Source organism: Aplidium turbinatum, chromosome 6 (assembly GCF_918807975.1).
Source record: "Aplidium turbinatum chromosome 6, kaAplTurb1.1, whole genome shotgun sequence".
NCBI classification, from domain to species: Eukaryota; Metazoa; Chordata; class Ascidiacea; order Aplousobranchia; family Polyclinidae; genus Aplidium; species Aplidium turbinatum.
In genome coordinates this window covers 34,207,357-34,222,373 of record NC_137477.1, presented here as the reverse complement: position 1 = coordinate 34,222,373, position 15,017 = coordinate 34,207,357, and the positions used below count along the sequence as shown (strand labels likewise).

The following is a 15,017-nucleotide window of genomic DNA, read 5'->3' as shown; positions in this document are numbered from 1 at the left end:
AACTGTGGATAAAAATAAAACAACCCAAGTCTTGCAGATTTTTTCAAAAACTAATATTAATTAATTTGTCACTGACATTTGTTGGCATGTTTGCGGGTTTTGTGACCGTTGGGTTGTATGCTAACTAGAGATTGAAGAAACTGATAGCGAATCATTCCCAATATTGGTGTGTTTAACTATGAATTGCGTTCATTTTATCCATTTGATAACTTGAGTAAGTTAGGTAAAAGTAGGGTGAGCTATACGTATATTCATAAAGGCACAGCTTGTGAAGTTGAGAATGAACCTCAAAACTTCAGACTGCTACTGTAAGTGCTAGGCAGCACCAGCACAGCACGTAAAAATAAATCATCCCTAGCCTAATTCTTGCTCTCAAAATTTCATATAATCATGCCTAAGGCTCAATAATAGTCTACTTTAATGCTAATTTCTTCCAAGAACAGACTGAGTGCTCTGGTCAAATCAAATTGAAGTCATACAACAGATTAGAATTATAAATTCTTATAAAAGTGAATAAGTTCTGGTCCTACTTTTAAGCAACTAATCGCTGCTTAGCAACTTTACTAAGCTTCCATTCCAATTATTGCAGACTGAACGCAAAATGAGCCAGACGAGGCACAGATGTTGCTTTCGCAACGCCACAGTTCCATTGTTTAACAATGGCTATAGCAAAAGAGAGACTCTTTTTTGATCTTGGTATTGCATTGGGCGCAAAGTAGATTTTGAAGAAAGTGTAAATTTTAACTTTTACCAACCGAATTTTGCGCCCCGATCAAAGTGGCGCCCATGGCTCGAGCCCTGCTTGCCATACCCTAGGTACGCTACTGGATCTTGGTATTGGGCGCAAATTAGATTTTGAAGAAAGTGTAAGTCACAAATTTTGATTTTTACCAACTAATTTTTGCGCCCCTATCAATGTGGCGTCCATGGCTCGAGCCATGCCTGCCATACCCTAGGTACGCTACTGCTTGGTGGTCTTTCCCATCTCTGACTGTAGCCTCTCACATCATCATACCTTTATGGAGATGACCGATCTCAACATGGCTAACCTCACAGCCGCCGCCATGCACCGTCACTCCTCCAACATAGTCAACCTCACTGACACTACCAGAACGCTAGTTTGTAGCGCGTGAAACATGCGGTTCTTCTTAAAATTTCCGAAAGTTTTGTAGTACAGCTGGTACAGTTAGCTACAGAAAACAGTTGGCAGATGTTACCAGTAACTTACACTGTTTTTTCTTTTGCGTTTGCAGTAGACTAGATGTAAAGCAAGTATATACGGGTAGTTGAATTAACAAGTAACCATGAGCATGCAGTTTTCATTGATTGGCGTTAATTTTTGTTGCGAGTATAAATACACACATTCATAAAGCAAACTCAGATAATACAAACGATCACGTAGAATGTGTGGATAGGCCTACTGCAACGGGTGGCTGCGAAGTGACCTGGAAGGTCTTCTAGTCAAGCAGCCACCGAATATCCAGGCCTGATGCTAATAGCGCAATGCAGGTTATCATAAGATTTATTAAAGTACTATCGGTGCCAATTGTCATTTTACGATAAACAGAAGCCTTCTATCGTCAGACTTAATAAACACCTTCGTATCCCCTTGTTTAGATATCCCTGGTTCAAAATCATAGAGAAAAATGGATTCACTAGAAATCATATACCGGTGCTGTGATCATAACAAAACCAAAAACCCTTGGCTATTGCCTGTTTATTGTATGACTACCAACATTTACGACATAGGCCAACACTAAACACCATCGCCAAGATCCATGCACATCACAAAGTTTCATAAATATGTTCCAGATTTATTTCTAGGGCGGCCGCAGGACATGTCAAGTCGAAGTTAGTGATAACATCAGGGTGAAGAACTCCCAGATTCCCTGCACTTTTACCGCGTACCATCAGTTGTGCACACCTATGGAAAATACAAACAGTTAAAAGATGAGTTTGATAGCTCAGAACGATTATTAAATATCTAATCGTGTGTGGAAACCGTCTTCCTAACAAGACGATCAAAGGGGCAATCATCCATCATGAACAGAGCCGAGACAAGCCGCTTCTTGAATATCCACTAGGGTGGAGTGAAAAAAGTTTTTTGTTTAAATCGAAAAAAACGGGGTTCTTAAATCCCGACAAATGACCTAAAACTTCATTAAAAAATTGACTTTAGGGGGTTACCCCCATTTTCCAGCCGGCAACCCCCCAATTTCTGCGAGCGAGGGGGAAAAATTGCCCATCTCGGCAACCACTGGTCCTAGAGTCATGATAGGCCTATATAGCTCAAAAGCTGCCAAAACATCATGTTTCTATCTGTCCTAAGAAGAAAGTTTGCTCTATTTACAATACAAAACGAGTTATAGCCAAAAAAACAAAATATACACATATTTTTGTTAAAATTCAGCATTTTTTCTGACAAATTGTGATCTGTCACATTCTGATATCTGATATGTTGCACAAGATATAGTAACACACTGATAATACCGAAGATTGGGCCCATAATACAAAAATATTCACAACACAGTCCTTTTAACATCGGTTCAAAACATCACAATGAAGCACTCACATTAAGCATAATGTTAATTGCAGCAGTGCAAAAATATCACAAGTGTTTGGTGATGAACTTCAAAGAACTCATATTCATTTTGCAAAAACAAGTTGCTTTGCCTGGTGTGACATGTTAGCGACATGGCCGAGCGGAACTGCTCGTGGTTTTCAATACTGCAGCGGCAAAGCACAAGTTTGATTACGGCTGGAGGCAGATTGTGTTTGACATATATTTGGGTGGCTGGAGACTCGAAGAGTGGTAGACTCATTTCCCAGTCGCCCCCAAATTTACGTTTTTTTACGTAAGTTACGTTTTTTAACGTAATATGCCAAATTGGATATTTTTTGTCACTTTAATATGGTTTAACGTGTAAAACATACGGTAACCCAAATTTATCATATTACTGGGACATACCACTACTACATCCCAGCTGGCGATGACTGTCATTTTTGCATTAATTCAACGTTAGCCAACGTTGGATCGGTGTGGAAGTGGCGAGTTTAGCTGACAGGGGTCTAAAATTATCGCTTTATCAACGCAACTTTTATCAAAGCACGCTTGATATCTTTAAGACATAACTTCCCTGGGTATAATTGAATTTCCGCAAGATGATGATGTTGTTTTTTGCTAGTTTGTTTTATTTGTTTTTTGTCATTGTTTCCTGTCGTCAAGTTATAGCCTATCTATTTTGTGAGTCGTGCAAGGCCTGGTGCGTTGCGCTTGAAATGGCTTTTCCCGTGGTAGGATTTCTTTGTGGGGTTTTCTTTGCCTGCCTTGCTCTTTGCTATGAGCTAAACGCATCAAGACGTGTTCCCCTTACGACCATCAGCACTCTTGATAACGCACCATGGCCGATCTTCATAGCAACTGTCCATACAAATCTTCAATATATCAGCTAAAGTTATGTAGGCTAATAAAGTTATAGCCTATATATGTTTATTTGTTTTGTAACATTTTTTATTTTCCCTTTATATCTTAAATTTTTCTGAAGGTGTTGCGACCGTGCCAAATTTTTTTCAACTCAATAACTTACTTCGATCACAAGCACGTTTTAACGTTCGCGTTTTGTCGCTTCTACCTTTTTCTTGACCTTTGCTATGTTGATGTGTATTGTTTTGATATGATGGTCAGAAATAAAAAAACAACTGAACTGAACTTTCATAATTTCGTTGATTTGTAATTCCTCAGTTGAAATATTTCAAGTGTGAGCTTTGCTAATCCTAAAAGGCTCTGTTTTTAAAATGACAATTCAGGCCTTCTGATGGCACGATAATCACAAAAAAAATTGAATAGGTATGTCAATTGAATTAAAACGACTTATTTAACCCTTTGAAGGTTGGGGGGGGGGGGGGCTGTCAATTCAACTTTTTTGTATCAACAGTTGTATCTCTAAAACCACTGAGGCTGCGACTACGAGATTTCTTGACTTTTCTTAACTTTTATTCACCTCTATTGAGCTGAAATTTTGAGCGAATAAAGGTTATAAATTGAGAGATATAAGGCATTTCTCAGCACATCCTCTGAAATATTTCATATTCTATTGTTTAAAATTTTCCCACCAGCTAGATAAAGTAATTGATTTGGCCCATGTCTCGTTAATCCTAACTGTTTCACGGCGTGAAGGGAATTGGCTGTATGTAAAATTATGTAAAAAAAATTTAATCACAACATTGCAATGCATGTTCTTCATTACTCCACCAAAAATAATGTGTAAACTCACGCTAGAATTACAGTCATAAGTCACCTCAACATTTCTACGTATATGAGCAGTTCTAAAATTCACATAGTTTCAATTTTCGGATATGCTCAGCGTGAATAATTTTACAAAGTGAATCCCAAATTTTGAAACCGTGCCTTAAAAAATAACAGAGATATCACTTCTAAAGCATAAGAAGAATCGACAGCCCCCCCCCAAACTGAGCAAGACTCCAGGAACCCAACCTTCTAAGGGTTAAAATGCAAAGTGATCAAACGAATCTGTTAAAAATAAAACATTAACTTATCAATAACACATTAGCTTATTGAGATTAAATAACTGCACTGTATGTTGCAAACTGTAGTGTATAACGCCAAAATTTGAAAAAAAATAGTACTTTACTGTTTTTTGGCTATAACTCGTTTTGTGTTGACAATAGAGAAAACTTTTTTCTTAGGACAGATAGAAACATGATGTTTTGGCAGCTTTTGAGCTATGTATCATGACTCTACGACCAGTGGTTGCCGAGATGGGCAATTTTACCCCCTCGCGCGCAGAAATTGGGGGGTTGCCGGCTGGAAAATGGAGGCAACCCCCTAAAGTCAATTTTTAATGAAGTTTTAGGTCATTTGTCGGGATTTAAGAACCCCGTTTTTTTCGATTTAAACAAAAAACTGTTTTCGCTCCACCCTAATATCCACTGTGCGTCGAGAAGGTCGACACGAAATAGAAAAATCATCGAATAAATTGCTTTAACTTACATGCTACGAATGATCTATTTAAAATATAATTTTATGTGTGTTGATAATATCGGAGTTTGCTTTATTTGTTCGTTTTACGTATTTTTCAATTTTTCTTTTTTACATGTGTAGCTGAAGATGCTATTACTATAGCGAAATCGATTCTTACTTAATAAATAACACTAAGAGGTTAGATTGTTGTGCAAAGGCCAGCATTTGATAAATGCAAAATAGCAGTACGAATGAATAGTAATTTAAACTGCCAAAACCATTAATCTGAATACGATTCGTTTCATAGACCATTTTTCATGCTGACGTCACATTAATTTTGTTGTTTTTTTATTACCGATCGTTGCACATTCGAAATTCTACATTGAATTGCTAAATTCGAACTCCTTAAGTGGCAACCCGTGCTGTCTTACTTCGAGGTGTGATGGTTACGTCATAATTGCATTTGAGTTAGTTACTACGTTTCGTTGTTCACTGAGTTTTGTCCAGTGCATGTAAAGATCAGTTTAGCGTTTACAGCAACTAGTTAGCGATTGATAGTCAATTCGAGCAAACAACGGTGCTGCTGTTTTTTAGTTGAATAAGAATAAGTTTGGTTCAAGTATTGTTGAAGTCTGTGCAGTCAATTCATCTGTCGTCGGCCATGTGGCCTAATCATTAATGTTCACTGTAAGCTTAATACCCTACTGCAACCTTTACTGATAGGCTATGTGATTTTAGTGCCGATGATGTAATGACAACCTTGGATCAAGTATGAGCTCACCTATGTGAATTTAATAGCCTACTATTTTAATGTTTATATGTTCAGTTTCGATCTACAACGGTAGAATTCAATTGTTGGGTTTCTCCCTGTAGCCTACTGTTCCGTGCGCCACAAAATAGTCAGTAAGAAAATAAGAATCTATTATAATTGGTTATCTGTAATTCTGAAACCGAAACTATACTCACTTCATATCATGCATAGGCCACATATAAAGAATAAAATCTGGTGAGTTTGTGAATAATTTTATACGTTATTTTAACCTTTGGTCTGCTGCAAAAACTTTTGAATCTTGCCCTGAACCTGCCAATTTTCAATTATCCTGCAGGATCCGGATCCTGTGAACATCTCTATGCGCTGATCAACATTAGAGTTGCATGTTTTGGGTTTTTCCGGTGGAATTGAGCAAGTTTTGTTGAGGAGTTGATATATTAAGCAGTCGCGAGTTGTTTTTTTGTCAGGGATCAATATTTCATGATCTAGAATTGCCATCAAGTAGCCTAACATAGCCTAACATCTATAGTTAGTTTGAAACACATAGTTTTAGGCTTTATGTTGCAAATTTTGGTGTGATTCTTGAGAACAAGATTTGAGGAGGCAGCAATGTTGTTCATCTTCACAGCAAACGTGAAAAATACATTTGGACAATAATATTTGAAAGATATATTTGAAAAACAACATACACAAACGTGAAAAATACATTCACTTTATTAAATAAGAATGTTTTCGCTCAAATCAGACTAAAGAAATTTAGGGAAAAACGGAACGCAAACTAATTAGCTTTTTAACACGTTAAATCCATATAACAGTCACCGCATGTCAGAGATGCTGGTATGGAAGGTCTAGTCTCCTCGAGGACACCAAGCAGTTGCTAACCAGCAGGTGCCCTTATATATAGTGACAAGAGAAGAGATGTTCACACGATTCAGACCCTGAAGGATCATTGAAAATTGGCAGGATCGGATGTAGTACACAGAGATGATGTTAGTACCCTGTTATAGCTGACAGATTGACCTAGTATAAAACCAAGCCATCTTAATGCCGGCAACAAAGCTAATTGTTACGCAAGAGTAACTTTTTGGTAAATTAAGTGGAGTAAATATGAAAAGGTAATTGGAGTATAAAGTGTACAACATGTCTCAAAAATACATATATTGATTTCCATTAAGGATAGGCTAGGGGATCTCCTGACTAAGAAGCAGCAGGCCAGCGATTCTCCATCAAGTATCAATTAATCATTCTTTATTACAAAAATACATGGAAAATTAGCAGAGCCCTATTGGCATATGCATTTCGCTCTAACTGTAGAGCATCATTAGTGCCTAAAAAGCAAACATAAGAAAGCATTACCTAAAAACTGTCACTAAATAAATAAATAAATCTGCAGTAGCCTAAGATACTGGCCAAGACTAACTGGTAGAATACTGCGTAAATAATTACAGGCTGCGTAAAATATTTATAGGCAATTTAAACTAAATCTAAACTAAACTACACGAACCTAACTACTATGACAAAATAATGATGACAATGCGCAAGAGCAAACCAAGGTTGATGAGAGTCGAATGGCTAAAGCAATACGTACAAAATGAAACTGTGTGAAGATAGCATGTCAAAATAAAACTAAGTGACAGAACATGGCAAAAACAATGGGTCCATGACCTAAGTGTTAAGTGCAAATCAATAAGATAGCGCAGCGATAAATTCATAATGAAATGAAGCTGGAAAAGCAGGACCAGCGAACCGAACCTCTACTTAAGAAGAGGCAAAATCATTCTCTTGATGTTAATCGAAGATTTGATCAGTGAAGCCCATTTATCTTCGCACATGTCCAAATCTGCAACGGGTGGCTTTTCAACAAATGTTACTGTGAAACAGTCTGCAATAGATGGTTTTGTGTTTATGTACAAAGAGTGGCGAGAGGCGTAATGTTTAAGTAATGCCGCCTTATCACCCCCCGGACTGGTGTCAAAAGTGTTCCATGCAGACCTATGGCCGGACCACCTGGTAGAAAACCGATTGGAGGTTTGGCCAACATATTGTTCCGAGCAAAGTTTGCAGGAGGCAACATATATCCCGTAGTCGCTACAATTAAGGTCTTGCCGTAGTTTGATTACACTATCCCTAGATTGTATTACCCGGGTCTAAGGAACCATATTTTTATTGTGGTTCCGGAAATTACCGCACAAAGCACAATGTCCACATGGTTTAGAACAGCCGAGTGTGTTTTCAAGATTGTCCGAAAGTGCAATGGAGCGGTAGTTGGTCAGGGTGTTGCCAAGAGTGAGAGGTCTTTTATAAACAATGCATGCTGTCGGTTGTAGGGCCTTTTCTTTGGCAGTCAGTTTCATGGTAGTGGAAAATGAAAAAGCCCAAATTGTGCGTTTATTGGTAGTTTTGTGATTGTTGGGGCCAAACCGTTCCTTCAAACTTATTGCTAATGTAGTGATGCGTTCTACCATGTCCTGTTTAAAACCATTAGCCATTCGACTCTCATCAACCTTGGTTTGCTCTTGCGCATTGTCATCATTATTTTGTCATAGTAGTTAGGTTCGTGTAGTTTAGTTTAAATTTAGTTTAAATTGCCTATAAATATTTTACGCAGCCTGTAATTATTTACGCAGTATTCTACCAGTTAGTCTTGGCAGTTAGTTTTGGCCAGTATCTTAGGCTACTGCAGATTTATTTATTTATTTAGTGACAGTTTTTAGGTCATGCTTTCTTATGTTTGCTTTTTAGGCACTAATGATGCTCTACAGTTAGAGCGAAATGCATATGCCAATAGGGCTCTGCTGATTTTCCATGTATTTTTGTAATAAAGAATGTCTCAAAAATATATAGCCATAATGGATTAGGATTTACTGGCAATTTGTTTCTTCATGAATAGGCCTAAACAGCCTTTAGTTATCACTAGAGTTGTAAATGCAAAACAACGGACCGTTTTTTTTTTAAAAACGTGTTCTTTTTTTCAAAAAAAAACTTGAGCCAAAAAAAAACACGCGTTTTTTTTTTTTTTTTTTTGTATTTTTCTGGATAAGTTTTTAGTTTCATTATAGTGCTCTTGAAAAACATTAAACTATAGTAAAAATGGTTTTATTGGTGCGCTGAAATTCCTAAGTGTTTGTGCTTGGCAGCATATGTTTTTTGCATAGTCCTACCATGGCCACCTGAAGATGCGGCCTGATTTGTCACATTATGCAGATTTTGGTTACTGCTAGCGTTTGACTGACATTTTCTGAGATTTTTTTACTTTTTGCTGTCTCCTAATGATATAAAAGTTTTTTGTTGCCTTGGGGAAGCAATAGCAAATGAGAAAAAGTAAGTTGAAAAACGCTGAATCAGACTGTTATTGAAAAATTAAGTCTGACTAAAATCTTCGAACTCAAATTTTCTTTGTTTTTTAACATGTGAGGATGTTTGTATCATCTGGGGAAAACAGTAAAGAAAGCGTAAGAATATAATTTTCAGAAAAATTTATTCAAACATTTGCCCAAAGTTAGCAAAATCTGAAAATTTCAGCAAAATGTGACAAATCAGGCCGTATCTTTAGGTGGCCATGGTCCTACGTTGTTTCACTTTCTTCTTCATTCTCAGGCATGTTTGTGGCAGTAGACCCGACAAACATTGAATTAATGCAATTTGATACATGACATAATGAAGATGAGTTAATTTCTTTTTCCTTTTATGGAAGTGCCCTTTATGGAAGGTAGCCTACGATGTTAGTATACCGGTGCTGGTTATTCTTGTACACACTCAATGGGTTGACGAAATTCTGGCAAAAACAAGATGGCAGTATTCAGAACACACATTACCTTGTTTGTGGTAATTTACTAATGCAAGCTATTGCCAATAGCTTGTTTAAACATGTTTTTTAACTGATAGCTTAGCAACGATGCATGTGCTTTATAAATGTTGAAACAGAAGTATTCCTTTCGTGTGTTGTAAGGTCTTAGACACTTTGTCATTGATGCTTCTTGCAGATCATTTGTGACATAATGCAAGAGATCGTATCACTGATATTTTTAGCTGTCAAAAGTAAGTGCATTTGTCAGAAGAGGTTTAGGTTGATGTTCCTTTCAAATACCTACCACCCATGTTGACTATTGCTAGTAACTACCAACCCTGAATGCTGAATCTGCCCTGAATGAAGAAATTTTCCCTTTAAAGTGGAGTTTTTCAGCACTGCTCAGTGTTCACATTGTGAATAAATGCTTCATAATACTTTTCCTGACAAGTATAAAGTTTTACCCATATACCCGCAATGCAGGAGAAAGATACAAAACAAACATCAAAGATGAAAACTTATTTTATTTGGGAACAAGAACAAATTTAATGAAACTAACAAAAATTTGATGTAGTAAAAGTCTATTTGCTTGCTACGAAGTAGTTATGCAAGATCAGAGTATTCAGATGGATATAATCTGTTGTGTTGGCATATGGAATGTGAGAAGATGTGAAGGAGTCTGACTCTGACTCAATATTAGAACTGTCGCTATCACTGCTGCATGTTTGATTGGATTTTAAAGGGCTTCTTCTGCTGGTTGTTGGCAAATGCACATCAACTGAAACAACCCCTTGACGTTGTACTGGAAAAGGTGTAGTGCTGGTCAAAAGTGCCTTTGTCACTGGTGGAAATAACCAACTGCGTCAGTTTGAGGTTCTGGCTTACAAATACGAGTTTTGGTGCCTCTCCACTTCCTTTCATAGGTTTAAGAGTTGTAATAATATTTCTATCCTGCTATGATGGTTTTGTTTTTCAGAAGTTTTAATCAATCTTCATTATATACATTAGTAATGATGGATGAATGATACATTACATTAGATTCATTACATTACATTAGTAATCATGTACACTATACAGGTTCATACAAACCATGAATGTATGAAATACTGGCAATACGTCAAATCAATATTATTTGAGACATTTGAATGCCCACATTGTGAAGCAGAGAAACAGGACACTGACCACTAGGGCGGGTCGATTTCTCCATTTATCATATAAATTTGAACATAGGTGCGACTTTACCTTCTAAACATTTCCTCAAAGTTTGAAATCGTTTTTTGCACAGCAACCCATTACCCCAATGACCTTCTGTTTCTATAACAGGGTTGCCAGATTGGGCGAAAAGTTGCAAAAATTTTGTCATTTTATCTCATTTTTTTTGCCCAATCCGGCAATCCTGCGCAGTGAGCGAACTTCTAATAGTTGTGCGGTTTAACACGCCACAAAAAAACTTTGTGAAACTGACTCTTTATCTTATTCATCCGATAATGATCTGAGTTTCATGGAGAGTGTCTCAACAAGTAGCCTAGTATCTACAATACCATCCCAATCCCTTGTGTTGCAAAGGAAGCTGATCGAAGGATGGTTTCTGACGAAACAGTTGCTGCTATTGCCACTGCTACTTTGCAGGATGTGTTAAAAGACTTCTCCACAGACATTATTATTGACCCACGAAAAGTGAGACATAGCCGAGTCAAGAGGTGTACTGGATTAAAACCAACCCAACATATCGTCAATAATTTTATATCGCTCTATTTCGATGGGAGAAAGGATGAATCATATGTCTTTGATGACAGAAAATTATACGAGTTATGAGACCGTTTGTTTGTTGAAAGAAACGCTATTGCAATGAGTTTACTCCATAGACTCCTTAAGTAAAGGAGTGGAATGTTGCGATCTCGGGGTTTGTAACTTGAGTCTGAAGGATTCTGGGCATTCTGGGCTGAAATGACTTCTAGAGAAGCTAAAAACACAATCTTGGAATTCATATTAGGGTTTTTGAGGATGACGAGTTCAATAGTGTTACTTTCAAAACCATTTGTGGCCATTTTCAAGGTCAAAATATGATATTTTAAGGTCAAATTACGGAATTTTGATCATTTTTGCCCATTTTTGCGTCTAAATCGTAAAGCAAAACTGTTTGAAAGAAGTCTGTGACGAAATATGCTATTACATAAACATCATATGTATTTCTCAACACTATGGCTATTATATATCTAAAGGAGTCTATGATTACAATATAATACACAAATTGACAATATATACATAACAAGATAACACCGTCCATAATAGACAATGTCTATCACTAGTTGGAAAGCTTTTCTTGCCTCTTCAGGCATCTGAAAGACTTTTCTATGTCACTTACATTGAGGACATAAGCTTTCAATAGAATGTTAGCTAAAGTAGTACAAGCAGCATTATTACTAGCTAAAGGTGCATCTACAAATGATAACAACTCAGCAAAATGAAACCGGCAACGCATTTCAGTCTTGTCATGCAAATTACAGTACAGCTATGATTTCAGTAAATTGTTACGTCCCAAAAGCTTGGAACCGCAATGTTTTGCAAGGGCATATGAAATCACCAAAATATTTCCCAAAATAAATAAAAAGAACTTCAAAGAACTTACGCAGTGTAGAGAAAATATCTTACACAATGCACAATATCATATTTCGTCACAGACTTCTTTCAAACAGTTTCTCAAAAACCCTAATATGGAATCCAAGATTGTGTTTCTAGCTTCTCTAGAAGTCATTTTAGCCAGGACTCAAGTTAATCATTCAGACTCAAGTTACAAACCCCGAGCATTGGAGGCTCCAGTCCTTTACTTAAGGAATCTATGGTTTACTCTAATTGCTGCATATTGCCACATTTAATGTCAAAATAGGCAAAAAAACAAAAAACGAACAAAAAGCAAAAAAAAAGATAAAAAACAAAAAAACAAGCTCGTTTTTGTTTAAAACAAAAACAAAACGTTTTTTTACATCTCTAGTTATCACATCACATTGGAGATGTTGCCTGAATTGCTGCCTCATAAGCAAGAACAAGTTATCACATAATCTGTCATAATGTTGGCTTACAGATTTACACACACTGTATTTTGTCCATCTTATAAAAAACCTGTTACCATGATACCAAATTATGCCAGTTAATCGCAACTCTTTACCTCCCAGGAAAGTACGTCGGGTTGTCAGAAGAGCAGAGGCAATAACCGGAGCCATCATTGGTGCATCGAACTTCAAGCACTTGCATCAATCTATCAAGTAAACCATGAACAACCTAGAATATAAACATGCAGTTATTTCCATTGCAAATAAGGAGTACACGACAATCTGGCGAGATATATATATTGGCTATGGCGAATCTGTGTCACAGGGTAATCGCCATAGGGTATAGGCACTTCATAACACTATTTTAATCTTTTTTCAAGCAACAACTGTTTTTATTTATCATTAACAAAAAACTGAAAAAGAAAGTGGTGAATTATAGCTGCTGAATAACTTATTATAAATTGCATGCTTTTTGCTCAGCAAGTGGTACCAATGAACATTGAACAATCGAAGTTTAAATGCTGCCAATGATGAGCACTGTTCGGTCCCAGTGGTGATCATGTTAACAGTCAACCTCCTTTGTTACTTGTATTAATTTCTTTTATTAGTTTAATGTTTATTTTTTTATTGCATAGCCTATTATGATAAGTGTTTATAGAGTATTAAGATGTTATTTAAAGTCTATACTCTAATTGGTGAACATGCAGTCTTATCGATAAAAAAGTAGAGAGTACAGTTACCACACTAAGTTGACGAATACAAGTCATTCACAATACTTTCAATTTAAGTTTACTAAACGTGAATTTGCCAATTTAGTGTGGTGCTATCTACTTTTTTTTATCATACTGCGCATCCTTTTGGATCGTTGGTGAAGTCAAAGAAAACTTTTAATGAAAAGTTAATAATAATAATAATAATAATAATAATGGTGTTGCAAGCACAGCAGTGCTTTTTCACCTTATATTAAGGGGCAAAGTTTTATTTTGGGGACTTAACCCGTTATCTAACTTAAGCCAAAACCTTTGGGATCATGGGCCACGGTGTAGGTGGGAATAGGCGCCGACTTTTCAAAAAACGTTGGGGGGGCGAGAAAGGTGATGACGTCATAACCATACCGGTAACGCTATTTTACTCAATTAAAATAGTCTTTGATTAAGCTTACTGTCTTGTTTATATTGACACCTTGGTCGCAAACCGAATTTATTAGAACCGCTGCTTGAAACGATTAGTTTTACGCATGCAGTAGGCCTATGCCTAGTCGTAAAAAAATTGCTCTTGTCAGCTCATAATTGGAACAGTTGGAAAACAAGCCGATTCATTTCCTTTTCGTGGAGTGAATAACAACGATCAAGACAGTGAAGTTATCGAAATAAAACGCAACAAATCATGATCTCAAGCAGAGTGGAAACCCGCTATCAGTTTTATTACCTTGTTTACCTTCAAAGCGTTAACAATGAAAAGAATGAGATGAAATGAGAATAAACATTCAACCTCGCATTCGCTTTTTCGCTACCACGCGTTTTGACTTTGAAGTTGCGCCTCACACGCGGGAAGATAAGCAGTGTGTGACTGTGAGCGTGCGTGCGGTGCGCATCTCAGTAGTAATTCCTTTTCCCGAGAAAGCCGTGCGATCAGTAGCATTGCGGGCAAGAACAACGTAGGTTGTTTTTCGCTTTCGGCATTCTATTCTATTCTCGGCTATTCTGATCTATATCAGTTATTCATTTTCAGTGTAGATATGATAAGCAGTTATTTTTTTGTTACTTGATAAGGGCTAACGTGTGTATGACCGAAAACGTTTGTAGCTTATAGTTTATGTTCAATTTTATTGGATTATGTTAAATGCCGTGTGGTTGCTTGGTTGTATATGTCTGTGGTTGAAGAAAGTGACCTCTTTACCAAAACTGTAATATTAAATAGACTTTGCATTAACTTTGCTACGCCAGAATGTTTTGAACTTAGAAATAAAATCATCTCACGCAATTCGAGTCACCTCAAAACCAGACGACTTGCTGTAATTGACAATCGCCAGTCTTCGCTCGTTTCGAGCGCCAGTCTCGCGTGTCGAATCTTTCACAACAACTTCCTGGATCTCGAACAATTTGAGAGGAAGAGACATCTTCCGATTAGAGGCAATTGTCTTGAGCAAACCAGGCAGCAAAGTAGTTCGGACTACCTACAAATACCGAAGATCAATACACCAACACCAATTGCAGAAGGTGCAGCATTCTCATTATTAATAAAAAAGCGCCCACCGCCTATTGCCCAAATCCATTTTGAAACTTTTACAAGCTTTTTGCTCTTTCATGTAGTAAAGTGCACGTTCATTTCTCTAATTATTTTTGTACGAATACTTGTAAAAATCTACGCCTGACTAAAAGTCTCTGATCATAATATGTTTATAATAGGCCTAGTCACAGGCTATAT

At 37.0% G+C, this 15,017-nt stretch overlaps 1 protein-coding gene across 4 annotated transcripts in view; it reads right to left on the bottom strand.

Annotated features, from left to right (window-relative positions):
- Positions 1–1,208: 1,208 nt before the first annotated feature.
- LOC145771718 (phenylalanine--tRNA ligase beta subunit-like) overlaps positions 1,209–15,017 on the bottom strand; it is a 66,885-nt gene continuing 53,076 nt past the window's right edge. For all 4 annotated transcript variants that reach the window (XM_082583445.1, XM_082583447.1, XM_082583444.1 and 1 more), the window contains exons 6-8: positions 14,584–14,766; positions 12,707–12,819; positions 1,209–1,924 (exon numbers count right to left, since the gene is read on the bottom strand). In XM_082583445.1, coding sequence (XP_082439571.1) covers positions 1,786–1,924; positions 12,707–12,819; positions 14,584–14,766 — 435 coding nt within the window. In that variant the 3' untranslated portion in view covers positions 1,209–1,785. The remainder of the gene's footprint in view (positions 1,925–12,706; positions 12,820–14,583; positions 14,767–15,017) is intronic.